The sequence below is a fragment of the Lentinus tigrinus genome (genome assembly GCF_003813185.1).
Source record: "Lentinus tigrinus ALCF2SS1-7 unplaced genomic scaffold L226scaffold_35, whole genome shotgun sequence".
Classification (NCBI taxonomy): domain Eukaryota; kingdom Fungi; phylum Basidiomycota; class Agaricomycetes; order Polyporales; family Polyporaceae; genus Lentinus; species Lentinus tigrinus.
Window position 1 is genome coordinate 264,785 of NW_027137944.1, and position 15,241 is coordinate 280,025.

The following is a 15,241-nucleotide window of genomic DNA, read 5'->3' on the forward strand; positions in this document are numbered from 1 at the left end:
ACCAGGGTCAAGAAGCCGCATCGTAGCAGGCCCTTCAGCACAGGATCCCGGGGTCAAGCCTCTCATGTACGTAGTACAAACGCGACATGTTGCCGTGACGTCATCACAGCTCGCTCCTGTCCAAATGCTCAATCCCCTCCGTGCCAGAAGTACTGACTTTACATGTACTGGCACACTTTGACCCCCCGATGCGCCCTGCTGGCGAGCACTCACCTACGGGGTCACGCGACTTTCCGATCCGATCCTGACCAGTCTGGCCGGAGTGCTCTTCTCCAGTTCTGCGAGCTCCGGAGACCATCCGCGACGGTGAGTCTGTGGGGGAGACAGTAATGTGTATTCCAATGGCCTCTCTTCATTTTCTCCCGGAGGACCTCGCGCACCCACACAAGACGACGAGTGGGAGAAGACCCACGACCTCCAAGCTACGATCCGATATCCGTGGCATTCGTCCTTCTACTGCATAGCGCGTTCACGCCCAATGCCTACCCTGGAGTGGTCACCAGCCCTCTAGCGCCATGCTAGCGAAGATCGCTTCACGTACAGGCCTTCCGTGGCTGACGGTTCGCGCGCCGCAGGTGTTGGAAGACTACCGATCGCGGTAAGCGTTGCACTGCCCATGTAGCTATCTGTGGCAACCTCGGAGCTGACGACACACGTTCTGCTGCAGGAGATGCACGGATGTGAAGCGACCTGCCTCGTGGAGGGTGCTCGGAGCTGTCAGAATGGTCTTTCCGATGCTGCTCGAAGCCAGGGGTGCTTCCCCGATAGGTCCGGAAGCCACTAGACCTGCTCGATGCTCGTAGCGCTGGACAAGCGAGCTCCGACGGGTGTATGGGACAAGAGGCTCCGTGCGTGCATGCGGAACCCTCGCCGCGGTTGGGGTGACGAAGGGAAGCTGGGGAAGCGTGAGTGGTGATGGGGTGGCGGACGACCTCTCGAGCGGGGGAGATGATGCCAGATATCGACGACGGATGGCAAGATCCCACGTCGAGAATCTGATATTCCTGGATGGTCGGGACGAGGCGGTCTGATACACGCCCCGGTCAGGCAGAGCGTGAATATCGCTACTCGCGAACCTAGCTGCACAGGACACGGCGTTATGCGTGACAGTGTCACACGGACCGGCGTGGCCGAGTTTGTCCGTGTTTGCCCGCGGTGGCGGGGCGGGGGCGATAAATAGTGGCGGGCGCGACGCGAGACGGGCTCAGTCTCTCTCCTTTTCTTTCTTCCGTCCACCGCTCTGCTCATGTTGGTTCTCATCGTGCAGCAGCTCTCCTACGCCGCGCTCCCCATCTCCCAATAACGCACGCTTGGCGTCGCGGGCGTGTAGCGCGCTCGAGGCGTTCTCTTCTCCGTTTTTCATTTCAAGCCGACCCGAACTTATCGACCCGTCATGGTGCGTGTGGACCCTGCCTCGCGCAGAGGCTGGTGTCGTTGAGCATGCGCGTATAGGTTTACGTTGGCGACAAGAAGTATGCCTGGTACGCATCTATCTAGCGATGGCGTCATACTCGTTACTGACGCGCGTCCTCGCGTGCAGCGAAACATGCATCAAAGGCCACCGCTCCTCGTCCTGCAAGCATACCGACCGCCCGCTCTTCGAGATCAAGAAGAAGGGTCGACCCGTCACGCAGTGCGAACACTGCAGAGAACTGAGGAAAACCCGTCAAATTCACGTCAAATGCGTCTGCGAAAATAAGGAAGCTGGGGAAGGCGGTCCGGGATCCTCGAGTAAAGGTGTGTTAATGCATTCAACTTGCCTAGCTTGGTTTCGTCTGACTTTCAAGGCTGCTTCGGTCGGTTGCCCAACAGGAGGAACAAAGGTCCCGGTCAGCGCCGCGTTTCCCAGCGGGCTTCCGGAGGAGCTCCTGGGAGCGTCGGTTGCATCCCAGCCCTTCTCCGAAGGCTCCGAGTCGGACCACAGCAGTAAGTCAGTGCAGGCCTTTACTGACGTGTTCTAATGGACATACCAGGTCGAGGTTGTTTGTGCAAAGATAACGCGACGTGTACCTGCTGGACTCCGCGTATCCGCAAATCATCCACGAAAGCCACGGAACGGCGCAACTCCTCTACCAGATCCATCCCCTCTCCTATCGAGGACACCATCTCCCGTCCCGCAGCTCTTGCCGTCCACGCTCATACTGGCAGCAACCGCCCCGTGCTCCCTAAGCCCCCTATAGAACGACCTGCTTCCCCTCCCCGCACCTTGCACGACCCTTCCTCTGCTCAAAGTAGTCGCCTTCCCAGTCATGGCCAGACGTTTTACAGTCCTTATGGCCGCGCTTATGACTATTCCCGCGGTGCCGAGTTCTCGAACATGAACAGCGTATCTCCCGCCAGTCTGCAGAACATCCTCAACGACCCTTCGAGCCCGGCTTCGCCGTTCGGAACGTGGTCGGGAATGGGAATGGACAGTACCTACTCGGCTTCTCCCGTGACACCGTCCACCTGCGGATGCGGTCCTTCCTGCGCATGTCCTGGTTGCCTCGAGCATCGGGGGCCTAACGCCGATACTTCTGCCACCTGCGTCAATCCCGATACGTGCATTGCCTGCTTAGACTGCAACATCAACTCCCTTACGGCTCTCGCGACAGATACCACCCGAAGCATGTACGATCCCTCGCAGGCACAGGACATTGACGACTGGCTCAGACAGGTGTCGTCCCTTCCCCAGCTGCCGTCTCAGGCCATGCAGACCCCTATCTATCCGCCAAATGCAAGCCACAGCCAACCTGACCTCCGATACGACCCGTCGATGTTGCAGTCCTACGGCATGTGGAACGACGCACAGGACTCGTCGATGTCCAACCAGTTCTCTCCTACTATCGTTGAAGAATGTTGTGGCGGACAGTGCCAGTGCCCACCTGGATTCTGCACCTGTCCCACCGACTGCTGCGGCTGCTGTCAAGGATGCTCATGCTCGGGTTGCGTCCACAGCAGCGCAGCCGGTTCTGGGCGCACCCTGACGTTCGCGACCTCCGGTGAGAGGGCCCCGTGTTGTGGCAGAGGACACCAGGGTCCTTCCGGCGCTGCACCTGTCCCTGGTCCTAGGCCCAGCAGGGCGAGCTTCTCCAGTCCATCCGCCGGCCCCTCAAATTCGCGGTACGCCAGCAGCCAGTGGCTGGCGCCTACGTTGACGGTGCCTAGAAATTCCCTCAGTCGCGCATCCTCGTCTTCCTCAAAGTCGTCTGGACAAGTCTCTACGTCCTCGGCGTCCCCCTCTCCGTTTGGAGATGGGCGCGATCACACTCAGCATGCTCGCGCTCCGGACGCCGCCGTCGGCGCCTGCTGCACGTCGATGGGGAGCATGAGCACGTCCTCAAATGCACCAGCGCCGGCGCCGCTGGTGCATCGTCGCGGCTCGGACCATAACGAATATCGGACCCATGGTTCTAGTTCGAGTACGAAGTACGCACGTCCGTTCTGAAGAAGATCTCTATCGTCGAGAGAGTGGTTCGTGCGTTGCCATATGCATGTGCGTTCAGTATCAATATCGGTATCTAGTGTTCCATCTTCTCTTGCTTCCCCTTCCCCTTCTCGTCTCCCTTCTTCTCGTCCGTCTGCCTCCGAGTTCCACGATGTACTTCTAGTCCCGCAGCCTGGTAGACGCGAGTTCTGTGATCTGCGCTGTTTGCTTCCTGCCTGCCTATGCTATTGTTGGTTTCGCGCCTTCTGTCGGTGTCTGCGCACGTTCGCGAGGGATCTCCGAGGCGTTCCGCTGCCTTGTGCTACTTATATCGCACAGCTCGAGGCGAGACACATGGCGCGCCCCCTGATGCGATCGTGGCGTGGCGTGGCGTTCTGACTTGCGTACGAGCGTTGGCTGGATCGGTCTCGCCACTCGGAAGACTTCAAGATTGCCTGTCGCCCTCGGTGGTTGGATGGGCTCGTCTGTCTCAGGACTTTGATTTGACCAGGTGCGTCCATCGTTTTACGAAAGGTAGCTGAGGCCTTCTACAGATAGCTCATGGCGGAGCGCGGTCGATTCTGTCGAGCTTCGTCGGGGGGAGACATCTGCCAACCTGACCGCGTTGTCGTCGAACATCATGATCTCGATGGGATCAATAGCGAAGTGCAGAATGGTGTGTACGAACGGGGAACCGGGATAACGGGTGAGTACCCAATAGGGCTCGTCGTTCCATGATAGACGGCTGAACGCGTCCTTAGCTCGATCACGTGACGTAGAGACAAACGGCATAACTGGCATGAGCACGTACGCATGCTTCAAGATTACGGAGCCTCGGTCTGTCCTACGCCGTCGGGAGCCATCCTTGACGATGGAGATAATGAGTTGAAAGACATGCGGATGCAACGCGTCCCCGGCGTCTGAGTTGTTATATACGGACGGCCAGAGGACGTTTCGGCGGCTCGACGGGTTGGACGCGATCCTCCGCCTCGACGGCTCCCTTGACACCTCTCAGCAAACTCTTCTCCTTTGACCATGGTATGATACCTTGAAGGTGTGTTTGAACTTACATTCAACAGCCTTTTGACGTTGACCCTTCGTGGCAAGACCGGAGCCCCCGAAGTCCTGTCTAGTTTCTTGCCTCACGCCGGCCTTAATACAGAGGTCAGTCTCGCCTCTATCATGGTTTGTGAGTTGTAACATATTCCGTACTTCCAGATCTGATTTACCATGGCTCCTTTGGGTTTCTAGCCGATTTCGCCGCTCACTGTGGGCCTGGCAAGGGCGGGCCAATTTCGGACACGGCCCTTATTGATCTCTACCCAGTGCTCATCCATCGTCACCGCCTGCCATGCGAAACCGAGACGTCAGAATCTAATGCATCCGAGTCCGAGCCTGAACACTCGGAAATCTATCTCTCGCCCCAGTACCTCCCTGTGCTACGTTGTTCATCGTCCTTCCCGATGCGCCCTTTACATTGAACGCTCCGCCGTTGGAGATGTCACGCAGATGCTCGTCATGCTGTGATCCCGCTTCCCCACGAACTGGTGTTGCCCGTCTCTCATGATGTGCTGCCTCTCCACAACGACCTGTCTGGAGAACCACTAGATCATGAAGCTTAGGATCTCGAGGTCCCGAGGTTTCGTGTAAGAGCTTCGAGAGAACGTGTCGCTTGTCTCATGTATACACACTAGTGACTTGAGTTATGGAATCTGGTATTATCGGAATGGAAGAGGGGTTGAGTACAGATGAGAAGGACCCGTGAACTAGCAAATGACAACCGAGTTCTATAGAGGGACGCTATTGTGTTGTCGAAAGCAAAAGCAACTCCTTCAGCCCGTCGTTGTCTTTGTCCCATTGAGCGAGCTCGTTCATGATTTCCTCGCATTCCATCGGCATGTATTCTTCTATCTCGTCCTCATTCCAAGCTAGACACATTCTTTTAGCGTCCAGCTCATCTCGAACCCTCTTCATCAGCTCTTCACGGGTTCCTAAGGCCCAGTTCGTTGGAACGGTGGATCCCATGAACGCAAACTCAACTACAAAAGGAGGCCATTAGCGATAATAGCGCGAAACACAATCGCTATAACTTACGAGGCTTCCAGATGCCAGCAGCTACGCAAGCGTTGTACAGCTCGTAGCATCCGAAGTTGTCCGGAGTTGGTGCTATGCCACCGATACTGATCACTTGACTCCTGGGGCAACACGGTGGCGCATGATCTTCACTCATTCCAAAGTCGACCAGGGTGATCGAGACCGATTCGTCATCGTTCTCGTTCAATACAAGGTTCCGTTCTTCAAAGTCCCTATGCCGCACACCATAATGGTGGACTCTCATCAATGAGCGCACTGCGGCCATTCTACATTTTCGACAATCAGCCGATTGTGAACACCGCAAAGACTTAAGACATGCTAGTAGTACGGTCATACCTGATGTCGAGGGAGTACTTCTTCAGATCTTTCCAGAGAGCGTCTCCGCAGTCCTGCATCACTAGGACTGCAGTTCGGCCTTCCTCCGGGTTCACCTCGCCAACGAAGAAACCAACGATCCGTGGGATGCATGAGCCTTGGATATCGACAAGTTTCTCGTAGAACGTTGCCTCCTTGATTAGAGAGCGCACTCGTCGTTCACCGTAGCCGACTTTGCAGATGACAGTCGACCCGGGAATGCCGAGAACTGAAGCGGTCTCCGACTCATTCCTAGACTCGGAGCCGCCGATCTGCCACTTGGCACGGAAGACCTGTGAGTTCCCATCCGAACTTTCTTTGATCTTCTCTGTGAGGATAAGAGCGAGCTGGGGTTCATGCACATCGTTCGGATGGTACGTAGGAATGCGGTGACAGAGAGACTGTGCGAATACAGAGGAGGGTGGTGGCAAGTGGAGCTGAGTGGGCCAGTGCAGAAACGACATGTCAGTTGGCTTGAAATTGGATATCTTTCGATTGTGAGGAGGGAGAGGATGTGTGGTGGAGGTTGACCATAAGGTAGCATGAACGTCACGGTGCGGCGCGTATCTCCGAGTCGCCACACCTCATCCGGACCCCGTCTTAGCGCCATCGTGGACGCCTGCTGTGTGTCAGTACTTAGGCCAATCTCATCTTGACTATCCACTCCGTACCTGCTGTTGATACAACTACTATGGCTACTCTACACTTTCCACACTTTCCCATTACAGATCGACCTGTCGATTACCCAGATTCCGTTGTCCTCGAACAACGATATCCTTCTGTCGATGCTGGAGATATAGAAAAAGACACCTTTACGATCACCATCCAAGACGACTTCCCGTTTCTTACATCAAACAACTCTGGCATGAAACGGGTGTTCCGCACGAACATGCAGATCGAGTCCTCTGGAAAGTCAGTGGCCGTCGTCTGCAAGCTCGCAATGGGCAGAACGCACTTCGTCTCGCTGGATAAGGAGGCTCAGAAGTACGAGAAGAACCTCAAAGACCTACAGGGCACCGTCATTCCTCATATATATGGCTTCTTCACCGGGAAGAGCTTTGACGGCATAACTGGAGTACTGGTGATGGAAGACTGTGGCGAGCCACTTCGCTTCGATTCCGGCGATCCTAAGGAGTTACAGTATGTGCTTCCGGAGCGAACAATCAAGATATCACTGACATGAAGGAAATTGTTAGACAAGGACTCGTCGATGCCATGGTGGCGCTCCATCAGAGAGGTGGGGCCGTCTATACCAGGGGGGGACTTCTTAGCAAGAACCACGTCCTTGCTCGTCGGTCTTTGGATGGGAAACTCCGCGTTACCATTATCAGTTTCAGAGACACTTCCATCGACCACCCATGCAAGTTCAAGGGGAAACTTATTCTCGGCGAACCCACACCTGAGTGGGAGGAGCTGTGCGAGGAGCTGGACTACATTATTCGCAACGCCCATTACTACACGATGGCAGAGGTACGTCCAAATGATCGTTGGGTCTTACTATATAACTAAACTTCTACTGTCTTGCCAGCCTCCGTATACACTACTCCAATCGTGACGCGCCATCACGATCAATAAATATTCAGGTGGATGAAGGGACAGACAGAGGAGCAGGCAGACATATAAACGAGCAGATGGGTGGGCAGGTGTAAGGTCGAGAGGGCAGACTGACAAGCGGGCAGGTGGACGGTCGAGCAGGTGGCAGCCATGAGGGTGTAGAAGGATGTAGAACGGAGTTCGCGCCTGGGGAACTCGAGCCCGACTCGAGCCCGAGTGACATTCATGCCCTCTGCCAGAGTCGAGTGCTGCGATATGTTCCCGGTGGTGAGTGACACTCGTCCTAACGGCGGACCAGCAATGGATGAACACGCACCCTGAATCCATTCTGCTTCACCAGCACCGCACTGTCGCCCAGTTGACGCGCCACTTCCTCTGCACTGGCGAGCGGGGTGATCGGGCCATACTGCACACCATCCCCGTCCAGTCAAGCCAATGTCGCGCATATGCGAGAGGAGCGGAAGGACGAGGGACTTACTACGTTCGGAGCGACGATGATCTTGTTCGCGAGCTTCTTGTTGAATGGACCCTGGTACCACTCGATGGCCCGGACAGGCCAATACGCGCACAGATACTCCAGGGCAGGCCAGTGCGTGCCGACTGTGCGTTGCCAAGAAGTGGGTCATATGTGAGCAACGTTCGCTGCGAGAATTGCGCAAGGAGTGAAGTACGGCTTACACAGATACGAGATGTTCTGTGCGTTGTTGATGATGCCCTTGAACTGCTCTTCCATCCTTGCAGGTCGATAGCGTCCCCGCAGGAGATGGCGTGGATGTTGTATGGACGGGAGTCGTTCGAGGTGGTGCGCGCAAGCAGTCTGTATATCGCAAACGCAGGTTTAGCTATGGAGACTTCGAGTGATGTTGGAGAGAGAGAACGCACAGGTTCCGAGGGACGAAGCGATCTGACCGCTTCGTCAGAGAGACGTTCGTGCCCGATGCCTCTCCCTTAACCGATCTCAACAATCTGTATGTAATTCTTCTTCATGTAGCGGCCCCAGTCCGCAGTCACGTACACCTCAGCAAAGAACACCGCGGTAACCGGTTGCCCTGATCAACATCAGCAGACGGCCCAAGCTGCTCAACCGTTCCACGTATTGGGAACGACGCACCTCGGAACTGCCCCGACGTGAGCGGGACAGACGCGTTGGCCAGAGTAGCATCGTGCGCAGCTTTGATGAGCGCCTGGAACTTAGCGTCGATGTCAAGCGGTCCGTCGCCTTCTGAGGCAGCCAGACGAGCCGGCGAATGCGCACCCGGTGATGAGGTCCTTGTACACGTTAACGAGCAGGCGGACTGGTGCGAGAAGTGCTGATTCCGAGAGGAGGAACGTGAGTGACAGTGCGAGTGTGCGATGGTCGAACATGGGAACGCACTTCGGATGGCTTCTGGGCGGCGAAGGTGACGGGGTTGACGATGCCGTCGATCATCACTCTCCCGACGCGCTGCACCGAGAGCGGTCCGTCAGTCATGAGTCTCGGAAACTGGGGGCACTGTTGATGAACCAAGAGCCACTGAGGGACCCATAGGATATGCCGTAGTAGTTGATCGGGGCCTCAGGACCGTCAATGCGTTCGCGATAGAGACCATGTCGCGGACCGCGGCGGCAGTCCCAATATACTTGAGGTATTGAACGCTGGGCTAGTTCAAGCACTTCTGGCCAAGCTCCTCGTACTTCTTCTGCATCACCGGAGCCTGTGCGAGAAGTGCCTTCACGTCCGCGGGGTCCGCGAAGTTCCCGGTCTCCTCAATGCCAGTGAGCTAGATCGTCCCGTTGAAGAAGGCGAGGTATTCTTCGACGCTGTCGAAGCAGAAAATCTCGCCGGGTCTATGGAAGCATACCGTGAGCGATATGCGAAAACACCGAGGGAGATACAACACAAACATCGTGAGGGTACCGGCACCACGCGGATCCCAGCTGATGATGCCGTACATGCCGCCAGTCGCTGCGAGTAGAATGTCCTTGAATGCAGGTATGCCGCCAAGCTCTGCGACACCAGAATCGCCAGGTCCACCTGACAGTGCTCTACGTATCAGTAAAACTGTCCGCCTATATTTAGACTATCAGAAGACTGACCAGGGTTGAAGAAGACGGATTCGCGGCGCTCTCCTGTTGCGTTGGCCTTGGCAATGGCTAGTCGCGCGTTACCGAGGCGTCCAGGGGAACTTTGAGGAATCCGCATGACAGCAACGGGTCGGACACAATGGATGGGTCGCAGCCTCCCCACTCAATAGTAGAGCTACTCTAGAAGATAAATTATCAGCTGGATTATAGTAAATCGAAGATGTCGGGACGACCTACGTGGTGAGACGGAGCTGCGCGTGACGACCTGGCTGGCGAGGAAGAGGGCGAGTATTGAAGATATCTTGTAGCGCAGCATCCTCGAGCAGCCGGGAACTGACGATGCGCTCTAGCACTTCGTGAAGGCTTATATCTTGCCTTCATGCCTTCGCAGTCTTAGCAGAAGTATGAACTGAATGATTGTTTGGTAGAGTTCACGCTCTCCGACGAGCACCGTGGCCCGCCGTAGGGCTTAGCTTCGAGAAGTGTGTCTTAGGCACAGGATGGAGGGGCTCGTCAACTTTGCTCTCAATGATAGTGCATTCGTAAACAGAACCGTTGGAACTTGGAGGAGAGGAGAAGAAGAGCCGTTTCAACCCCTGCTGGCAGCAGCCCTTGATGTTGGGGAGCCTAGCGGCGGCCCTTCGGCCCGGGCGCGCCGCAGAGGGCACGAGTCGGTGAGTTTCGACTGTTCAGAACTTGACTTTACTTCAAAACTTCTCTTTCATGGAACCCATCACTGCTGTTTCTCAATATCTCGGGTTCGCGATCTCAGAAAGCCCCTGACGACCGAGCTCAGTTTCGCAAGTCCGAAGCCACCAACACGCCAACAAATTCGGAAGCAGGAAAAGTCTGACACTGGACATGGCACGGATAAAGGAGCAGTTGGAGGTAAGTGACCGTGTTCGTGCTCTCACATCAGAATTCACACACAACGTACTGTAATACAGTTCAGGGGAAAAATCCGGGTCAAATGCCACTTCAACGTGGACGAGTCAGCCATCTTCCGCTACGATTGACCCGGAACGGGACAGCGACAAGTGCTCGCCGCAGATGCGACGCTCATGGCGGAGCGCATCGTCCGGCATCTGTTCAACTACCTCTCGAGCTTCGTCGGGGGAAACCCGTCCGCGTTGTCGCCGGACATCATGATCCCGATGGGCCTGATCGCGAAGTGGTACAAGAACTTTATGGGCAAGGTTCGGAACTCTGGGATAGGGTCCCTGGAGAATCAGTGGTAGTTGCGTATCAGGGTGAGATGTTAGAATGAGGAATGGGGACAACCGGTGAGTACAAAATATTATCGCCCCATGACATGATTCTGAGCGCGTCGATGGTTTGTGCCAGATAACGGACGTCTCAATGAAGTAGCTTCTGTGTACGAGTACTGGTTCATATAACGCATCAGGCATGAAGAAACAACAACATAATTGTCCCAGCGCGTCCCCATGATCTTCCAGGTGTCCCGCAGGGCTTATTGGACTGTCTATAGCACCTCACGATGTTCGAAGACTGTCAGGTGAGCCTTCAAGCTTCCAGCTTCACGATTCTTGGATCCTTCGTCCGCCGCAATTCCTGTCAACTGCGCATAATAGCGAACTCATTGCCGCCCCGGTTCTGCCAAAAGCTACCCATGCTGTCGCAGACTGGACAGTACTCTCTTATGTTCACGTCTGACAGTGCGAGGGGAGCATCGGAGTACAATGAGTACACACGCCGCAACGCTAGTTGATGGCGTCTGATTTTTATGTAATAATGGCGACAGCGACACAACGATCCGTCAACTCTCCTCTGTCGCTCGCCACGGCCCATTTCGCTCCTCCCTCATCTCTTCCTTGTCCATGTCTTCGTTACTCTGGCCTCAGTACTTTGCCTCTTCTGACACAGATGATTCGGACCCTGGATCCTCAAGGCCTGCCTCTCCCACCGAATCGTCAGGTTCACCGTCTGACTCTTGCTACTCTCTCAAGCCATACATTCCCGACCGATCTGTCAAGGACCCTGTCAGAGCGTTTCTGGTGAAGCTCGTCTCAGAAGCGTCAGACGGAAATAGCCAAGTCTTCCGTGCTGACCTGCGCGCAGTGACCAAGGCCGGTCTGACTGACGACAGACGGGGGGTTGTCTGCAAGGTCGCGTATGGAGAGTGTCAGGTAGAGATTCTCCAGAAGGAGGCCGATCTGTACAACACGAAGCTGCTGGATCTCCAGGGCAAGGTCGTCCCGGTTATGCGTGGATGCTACGTCGACGTCACGGACGATGGGCCAACTGGAGTCTTGATCCTGCAGTATTGCGGCGTGCCACTCACGTACGAGTTGAAGAACTACGCGCTGACGGTCAGGTAAGTCATGCTTGTGTTGGCTGCACTTCCACCGCTTACACCACCACTCCTAGGCACCAAGCTGTGAATGCTCTATTGGCGATCCACAAAGCCGGAGTCGAACACAACGATTTCGCCGAGCGTCATATCGTTGTCTCGAGGAGTCCGGAGGGAGCCCCTCACGTGAGGATAGTAGATTTTGGAATGGCGCGTGAACATACTTGTTCAGTGAAGCGCGACGCTATTACTGCATACGCAATAGCCCCTCCCCTTGAAGAGTTCCTGTGCGACGAGCTCCGCTCCGTGTGCCGCAACCATGCAGATATTTGGCTCCCCAGTGCGTTTCTCGTCTCTATCTGTTCCCTCTCTTGTCGACGTACCATTCAAACATCTTCCTCTCATGAATTATAGGATGCGCGAAGCTCTTCGGCAGTCTCATTCCTATAGAGCACGCCGATTCGGTGGAGTCGTTGTTGGAGCACGCTCGCTATGTTCCTGATTGGGCGGACCCGAACCGCGCCAGACAAGTCGCTCAGAATGCGATCAATGACCTTGCAAAACGGCGGCGGCGGCGAGAGGCTCTGGATGCGAATCCAATCCTCATTGAGTGGTCGGATGCCGAGGACGACTTGGCTTGAACGGACTCCTCTTCGTCTGCATCATATATCATACAGTGTGCTATCTGTTCGAACTCTGGATCATCGACAGCGCTAGCGCGATGAGTTGTGTATTAGTGAATGGATCCGAATGCAGTTGATGCTTCCCGCTTGTATGCGACTTGGGAGCTTCGCTCTTTCGAAAACTGTGTCCTGGTCGAAGACGAAATCAACCATCACGGCCCAGCTCTTTGTCCGTTTTCGTGCTAGCTGCGATTGCAGAGCGGACAGGCCGCACACCTACATTGCTAGCTAGTGGTGGCGGTCCAGGTAGTGGCGTCGTCTTCGATGTTTCTGAATTGGCATAAAGGCTGGTGATTGTCTGCATGCCTGACCGCGTTTTCGATCAGCTGAGGAGGCATGTACAAGAGGGACGTCAAGCATAATTTGCGGCGAGGAAACACTACATGCAGACAGATTCGGACTCGACAGTGTTCACTTGAACTGAACCTCTCCCATGTCTAAGGCCTCCCTCTCGGTAAGCCATTCGTAGACTATCGTAGTGAGCCTTGACTACCTCATATGCGACGTGATCCATCTCGTACTGCGGGATCATATCCTTCGGCGGATGGCCGTTCGCTTTCAGCAACTCGACGCTCTTGGCGTACTCGACCGGCACGTCGCGCGAAAAGAATCGGACATAACCTTCACAGAAACAATCAGCAACCTGGACAAATCGGAACAAAGCCGTCGATACTCACGGGGAAGAAAGAACTCTGCCTCCATGGTCCTCCAGATCTCTGAGCAGTCAACCTTCGGAGACAAGACATCACTGCATCGCAACCGGGATGCCTCCATAGACCAGGAGCGCTCGACCGCATGACCGTCGACCTAGCTATAATCGTGATCCAAGTGCGTCTCGTACTGTCCAAGTATCGTACAAGACCGACCTGCATATGGTCTCCGAGCTCGAGCTCAAGCGTGGTTGAATTCAAGAGCCTGTGGGCGACTGCGCTCTTGACATCCGCTAGGAGTCGATCTTGAGGCCATCGAAGAAGAAATCGACAACTTGTGCAAGATCAGCTCAGCTCCACATCTGGACTCGCACACGAGGGTTACCGCGACTGAACTTGGCAGAGCGACACTTTGAATGATGTCCGAATTCGTACACCCTAGATGAGGCTTGCATACAGTACGCGTCCGCGTCCGTCTACTCTCCACCGCACAGGCCTCCTCTCTCCTCCTCTCCGTGAACACCGCACAGGCCTCCTCATCAGGCGAAGTCCGTCGTGCGTCCGCTGTCCCTGGGCGAACATCTCGTACGCCCCCACTCCTTCCCCGTCCTGCGCACGAACCTGCCGCCGTGCTCAGTCACCGTCCACATCTTCGGGTGTGCGAGATCCCTTGCGAGGAACTCATTCATGACGTCGTCCTCGGAGGGTAGAGGGACGGCGGGGCTTGCGCAGTGGTGTTCGCGAAGGTGCATGCAGAACGAGGCAGAAGCGCCGGTGATGTTCGGCTGCTCGAGGTCTTGAGCTGAAAATCCTAGCGGCAACGGCACGGAAGCAGTCGTCCACATCTTGGAAATATTCGGCATGGGGTGAGCTCATTACTGTAGAGTACATGAAAGAGAGGACTACATACCAGGACGCGTCTTGCCTCTGTGTAGATGCTGAGGGTGTAGGCGGGAGCTTCGGCGAGGGATCGTATCATGCATGCCGTCGTAATTGTGGCGGGTACTGGAGCCATGAGATGGGCGTATGCACTTGAGCGTTGCAACAACATCGTCCGCCACGGATGCCTCGAGGAACCACAGCGAGTGCGTGCGGTACACGTTTACGAGACCGCGCAGTGCGTAAACACCTCCATCGAGAAGTCCGCGATCGCCTCGGGACCAAGCGTCGAGCGCACGGAGGTGGACGGTCGGTGGGGTGCGATTGGGAGTTGTTGCGCGCACGACGCGCGACTGAGCGAGATCGCGCCAGTCAGTGTAGATGCTACGTCTCGTTAGCCATCAATCCCTCTTAAAGGAACCTGACACTCACCTGGGGCAACAGTCGCACCAACGCGCGACTTGAACAAGGCGAACGGATGCTTCGAGGGTGCGAACGTGCAGGGACATGCACGGGAACTTGATGGACGCGCGGTGGGCGATATCGAAGTTCGGGTGCATGCAAGCGAAGAGCCCCACAATAAGAAAAGCAGCGTTCGGTGATTTCTCCACGACTTGAAGGGGTTGGCAGGATGGTGGTCACTAGAAGCAAGGAGCTGAGGGCTGTTGTGGACGTCGCACACAGGTGTTCGCGCAGGCGTGTGTAGAGCGATGCGGACACGCTGGCGATGTCCGGCTGCTCGAGGTCTGGGCTGGGAGTCCTGGCAGCGATGGCGCACAAGTGATCGTCCTTCTGGGCTGTATCGGACCCCGGGGTGAGCTCGTTGCTGTACACGAAAGAATGTGACAAACAACAAAAACGTCGGGGGACAGCGACACTTGCAGAATATGGGCGACGCTCGTTGAATATCTAAGAACTTACCTTGATCGGTGTTCTCCACCACCGTCATGTATGTAGTCTGGCATTTCCGTTGCGCTAACGTATGACCGTCAACTCGTCATCCTGCGCCGGCGTGACCTTCACGTTCGCTTTGCGTGCTGACGTCGTCGAACGTCTTCATTGTTTCTTCATGACTGCAGTGTCCTTTCGCGACTGCCTGACAAGGATTGTGTCGCCTTGATGTAGATCGCACGGACATGGATCCAGAGCTGGTCGATGGGAGGAGGTCAGGAACATTGACGAGATACGCGATCATAACAAGAGCAAAGTTAGCATTGTTTAGCGCGACACGTCGATCACGTGAGAG

General features: G+C 55.6%; 11 protein-coding genes across 11 annotated transcripts; 4 read left to right on the forward strand and 7 right to left on the reverse strand.

Moving 5' to 3' along the window:
* Positions 1-566: 566 nt before the first annotated feature.
* On the reverse strand, positions 567-1,367 carry L226DRAFT_224496 (uncharacterized protein). Its single transcript, XM_067673026.1, has one exon. It carries the CDS (start codon positions 1,258-1,260, stop codon positions 781-783), a length of 480 nt encoding a protein of 159 aa, XP_067531282.1. The 5' UTR covers positions 1,261-1,367; the 3' UTR covers positions 567-780.
* L226DRAFT_224432 (uncharacterized protein) lies at positions 965-3,538 on the forward strand. Its single transcript, XM_067673025.1, has 5 exons — positions 965-1,396; positions 1,453-1,481; positions 1,541-1,737; positions 1,801-1,926; positions 1,974-3,538. The coding sequence occupies exons 1-5, from the start codon at positions 1,394-1,396 to the stop codon at positions 3,425-3,427; spliced, it is 1,809 nt and encodes a 602-aa protein (XP_067531283.1). The 5' UTR covers positions 965-1,393; the 3' UTR covers positions 3,428-3,538.
* A 1,568-nt stretch (positions 3,539-5,106) lies between these two features.
* On the reverse strand, positions 5,107-6,398 carry L226DRAFT_616041 (uncharacterized protein). Its single transcript, XM_067686854.1, has 3 exons — positions 5,837-6,398; positions 5,501-5,766; positions 5,107-5,445 (listed from the first exon to the last, which is right to left on the reverse strand). The coding sequence occupies exons 1-3, from the start codon at positions 6,316-6,318 to the stop codon at positions 5,207-5,209; spliced, it is 987 nt and encodes a 328-aa protein (XP_067531284.1). The 5' UTR covers positions 6,319-6,398; the 3' UTR covers positions 5,107-5,206.
* A 119-nt stretch (positions 6,399-6,517) lies between these two features.
* Positions 6,518-7,639, forward strand: L226DRAFT_562725 (uncharacterized protein). The gene is made up of 3 exons (XM_067683516.1): positions 6,518-6,994; positions 7,051-7,324; positions 7,383-7,639. Exons 1-3 carry the CDS (start codon positions 6,546-6,548, stop codon positions 7,407-7,409), a joined length of 750 nt encoding a protein of 249 aa, XP_067531285.1. The 5' UTR covers positions 6,518-6,545; the 3' UTR covers positions 7,410-7,639.
* Positions 7,640-7,691: 52 nt separating this feature from the next.
* L226DRAFT_574603 (uncharacterized protein) lies at positions 7,692-8,141 on the reverse strand (the record flags this gene model as incomplete). The annotated part of the gene is made up of 3 exons (XM_067685068.1): positions 7,692-7,814; positions 7,887-8,008; positions 8,087-8,141. The coding sequence occupies 3 exons, from the start codon at positions 8,139-8,141 to the stop codon at positions 7,692-7,694; spliced, it is 300 nt and encodes a 99-aa protein (XP_067531286.1).
* A 215-nt stretch (positions 8,142-8,356) lies between these two features.
* Positions 8,357-8,879, reverse strand: L226DRAFT_574604 (uncharacterized protein; the record flags this gene model as incomplete). Its single annotated transcript, XM_067685069.1, has 3 exons — positions 8,357-8,457; positions 8,520-8,718; positions 8,784-8,879. 3 exons carry the CDS (start codon positions 8,877-8,879, stop codon positions 8,357-8,359), a joined length of 396 nt encoding a protein of 131 aa, XP_067531287.1.
* A 289-nt stretch (positions 8,880-9,168) lies between these two features.
* L226DRAFT_574605 (uncharacterized protein) lies at positions 9,169-9,590 on the reverse strand (the record flags this gene model as incomplete). The annotated part of the gene is made up of 3 exons (XM_067685070.1): positions 9,169-9,235; positions 9,293-9,422; positions 9,485-9,590. The coding sequence occupies 3 exons, from the start codon at positions 9,588-9,590 to the stop codon at positions 9,169-9,171; spliced, it is 303 nt and encodes a 100-aa protein (XP_067531288.1).
* A 743-nt stretch (positions 9,591-10,333) lies between these two features.
* L226DRAFT_574606 (uncharacterized protein) lies at positions 10,334-10,710 on the forward strand (the record flags this gene model as incomplete). Its single annotated transcript, XM_067685071.1, has 2 exons — positions 10,334-10,360; positions 10,504-10,710. The coding sequence occupies 2 exons, from the start codon at positions 10,334-10,336 to the stop codon at positions 10,708-10,710; spliced, it is 234 nt and encodes a 77-aa protein (XP_067531289.1).
* Positions 10,711-11,088: 378 nt separating this feature from the next.
* On the forward strand, positions 11,089-12,553 carry L226DRAFT_616047 (uncharacterized protein). Its single transcript, XM_067686855.1, has 3 exons — positions 11,089-11,807; positions 11,861-12,123; positions 12,198-12,553. Exons 1-3 carry the CDS (start codon positions 11,311-11,313, stop codon positions 12,422-12,424), a joined length of 987 nt encoding a protein of 328 aa, XP_067531290.1. The 5' UTR covers positions 11,089-11,310; the 3' UTR covers positions 12,425-12,553.
* Positions 12,554-13,475: 922 nt separating this feature from the next.
* L226DRAFT_224773 (uncharacterized protein) lies at positions 13,476-14,278 on the reverse strand. The gene is made up of 2 exons (XM_067673028.1): positions 14,027-14,278; positions 13,476-13,961 (listed from the first exon to the last, which is right to left on the reverse strand). Exons 1-2 carry the CDS (start codon positions 14,165-14,167, stop codon positions 13,656-13,658), a joined length of 447 nt encoding a protein of 148 aa, XP_067531291.1. The 5' UTR covers positions 14,168-14,278; the 3' UTR covers positions 13,476-13,655.
* On the reverse strand, positions 13,863-15,095 carry L226DRAFT_224759 (uncharacterized protein). The gene is made up of 3 exons (XM_067673027.1): positions 14,428-15,095; positions 14,027-14,379; positions 13,863-13,961 (listed from the first exon to the last, which is right to left on the reverse strand). Exons 1-2 carry the CDS (start codon positions 14,942-14,944, stop codon positions 14,219-14,221), a joined length of 678 nt encoding a protein of 225 aa, XP_067531292.1. The 5' UTR covers positions 14,945-15,095; the 3' UTR covers positions 13,863-13,961; positions 14,027-14,218.
* Positions 15,096-15,241: the final 146 nt, after the last annotated feature.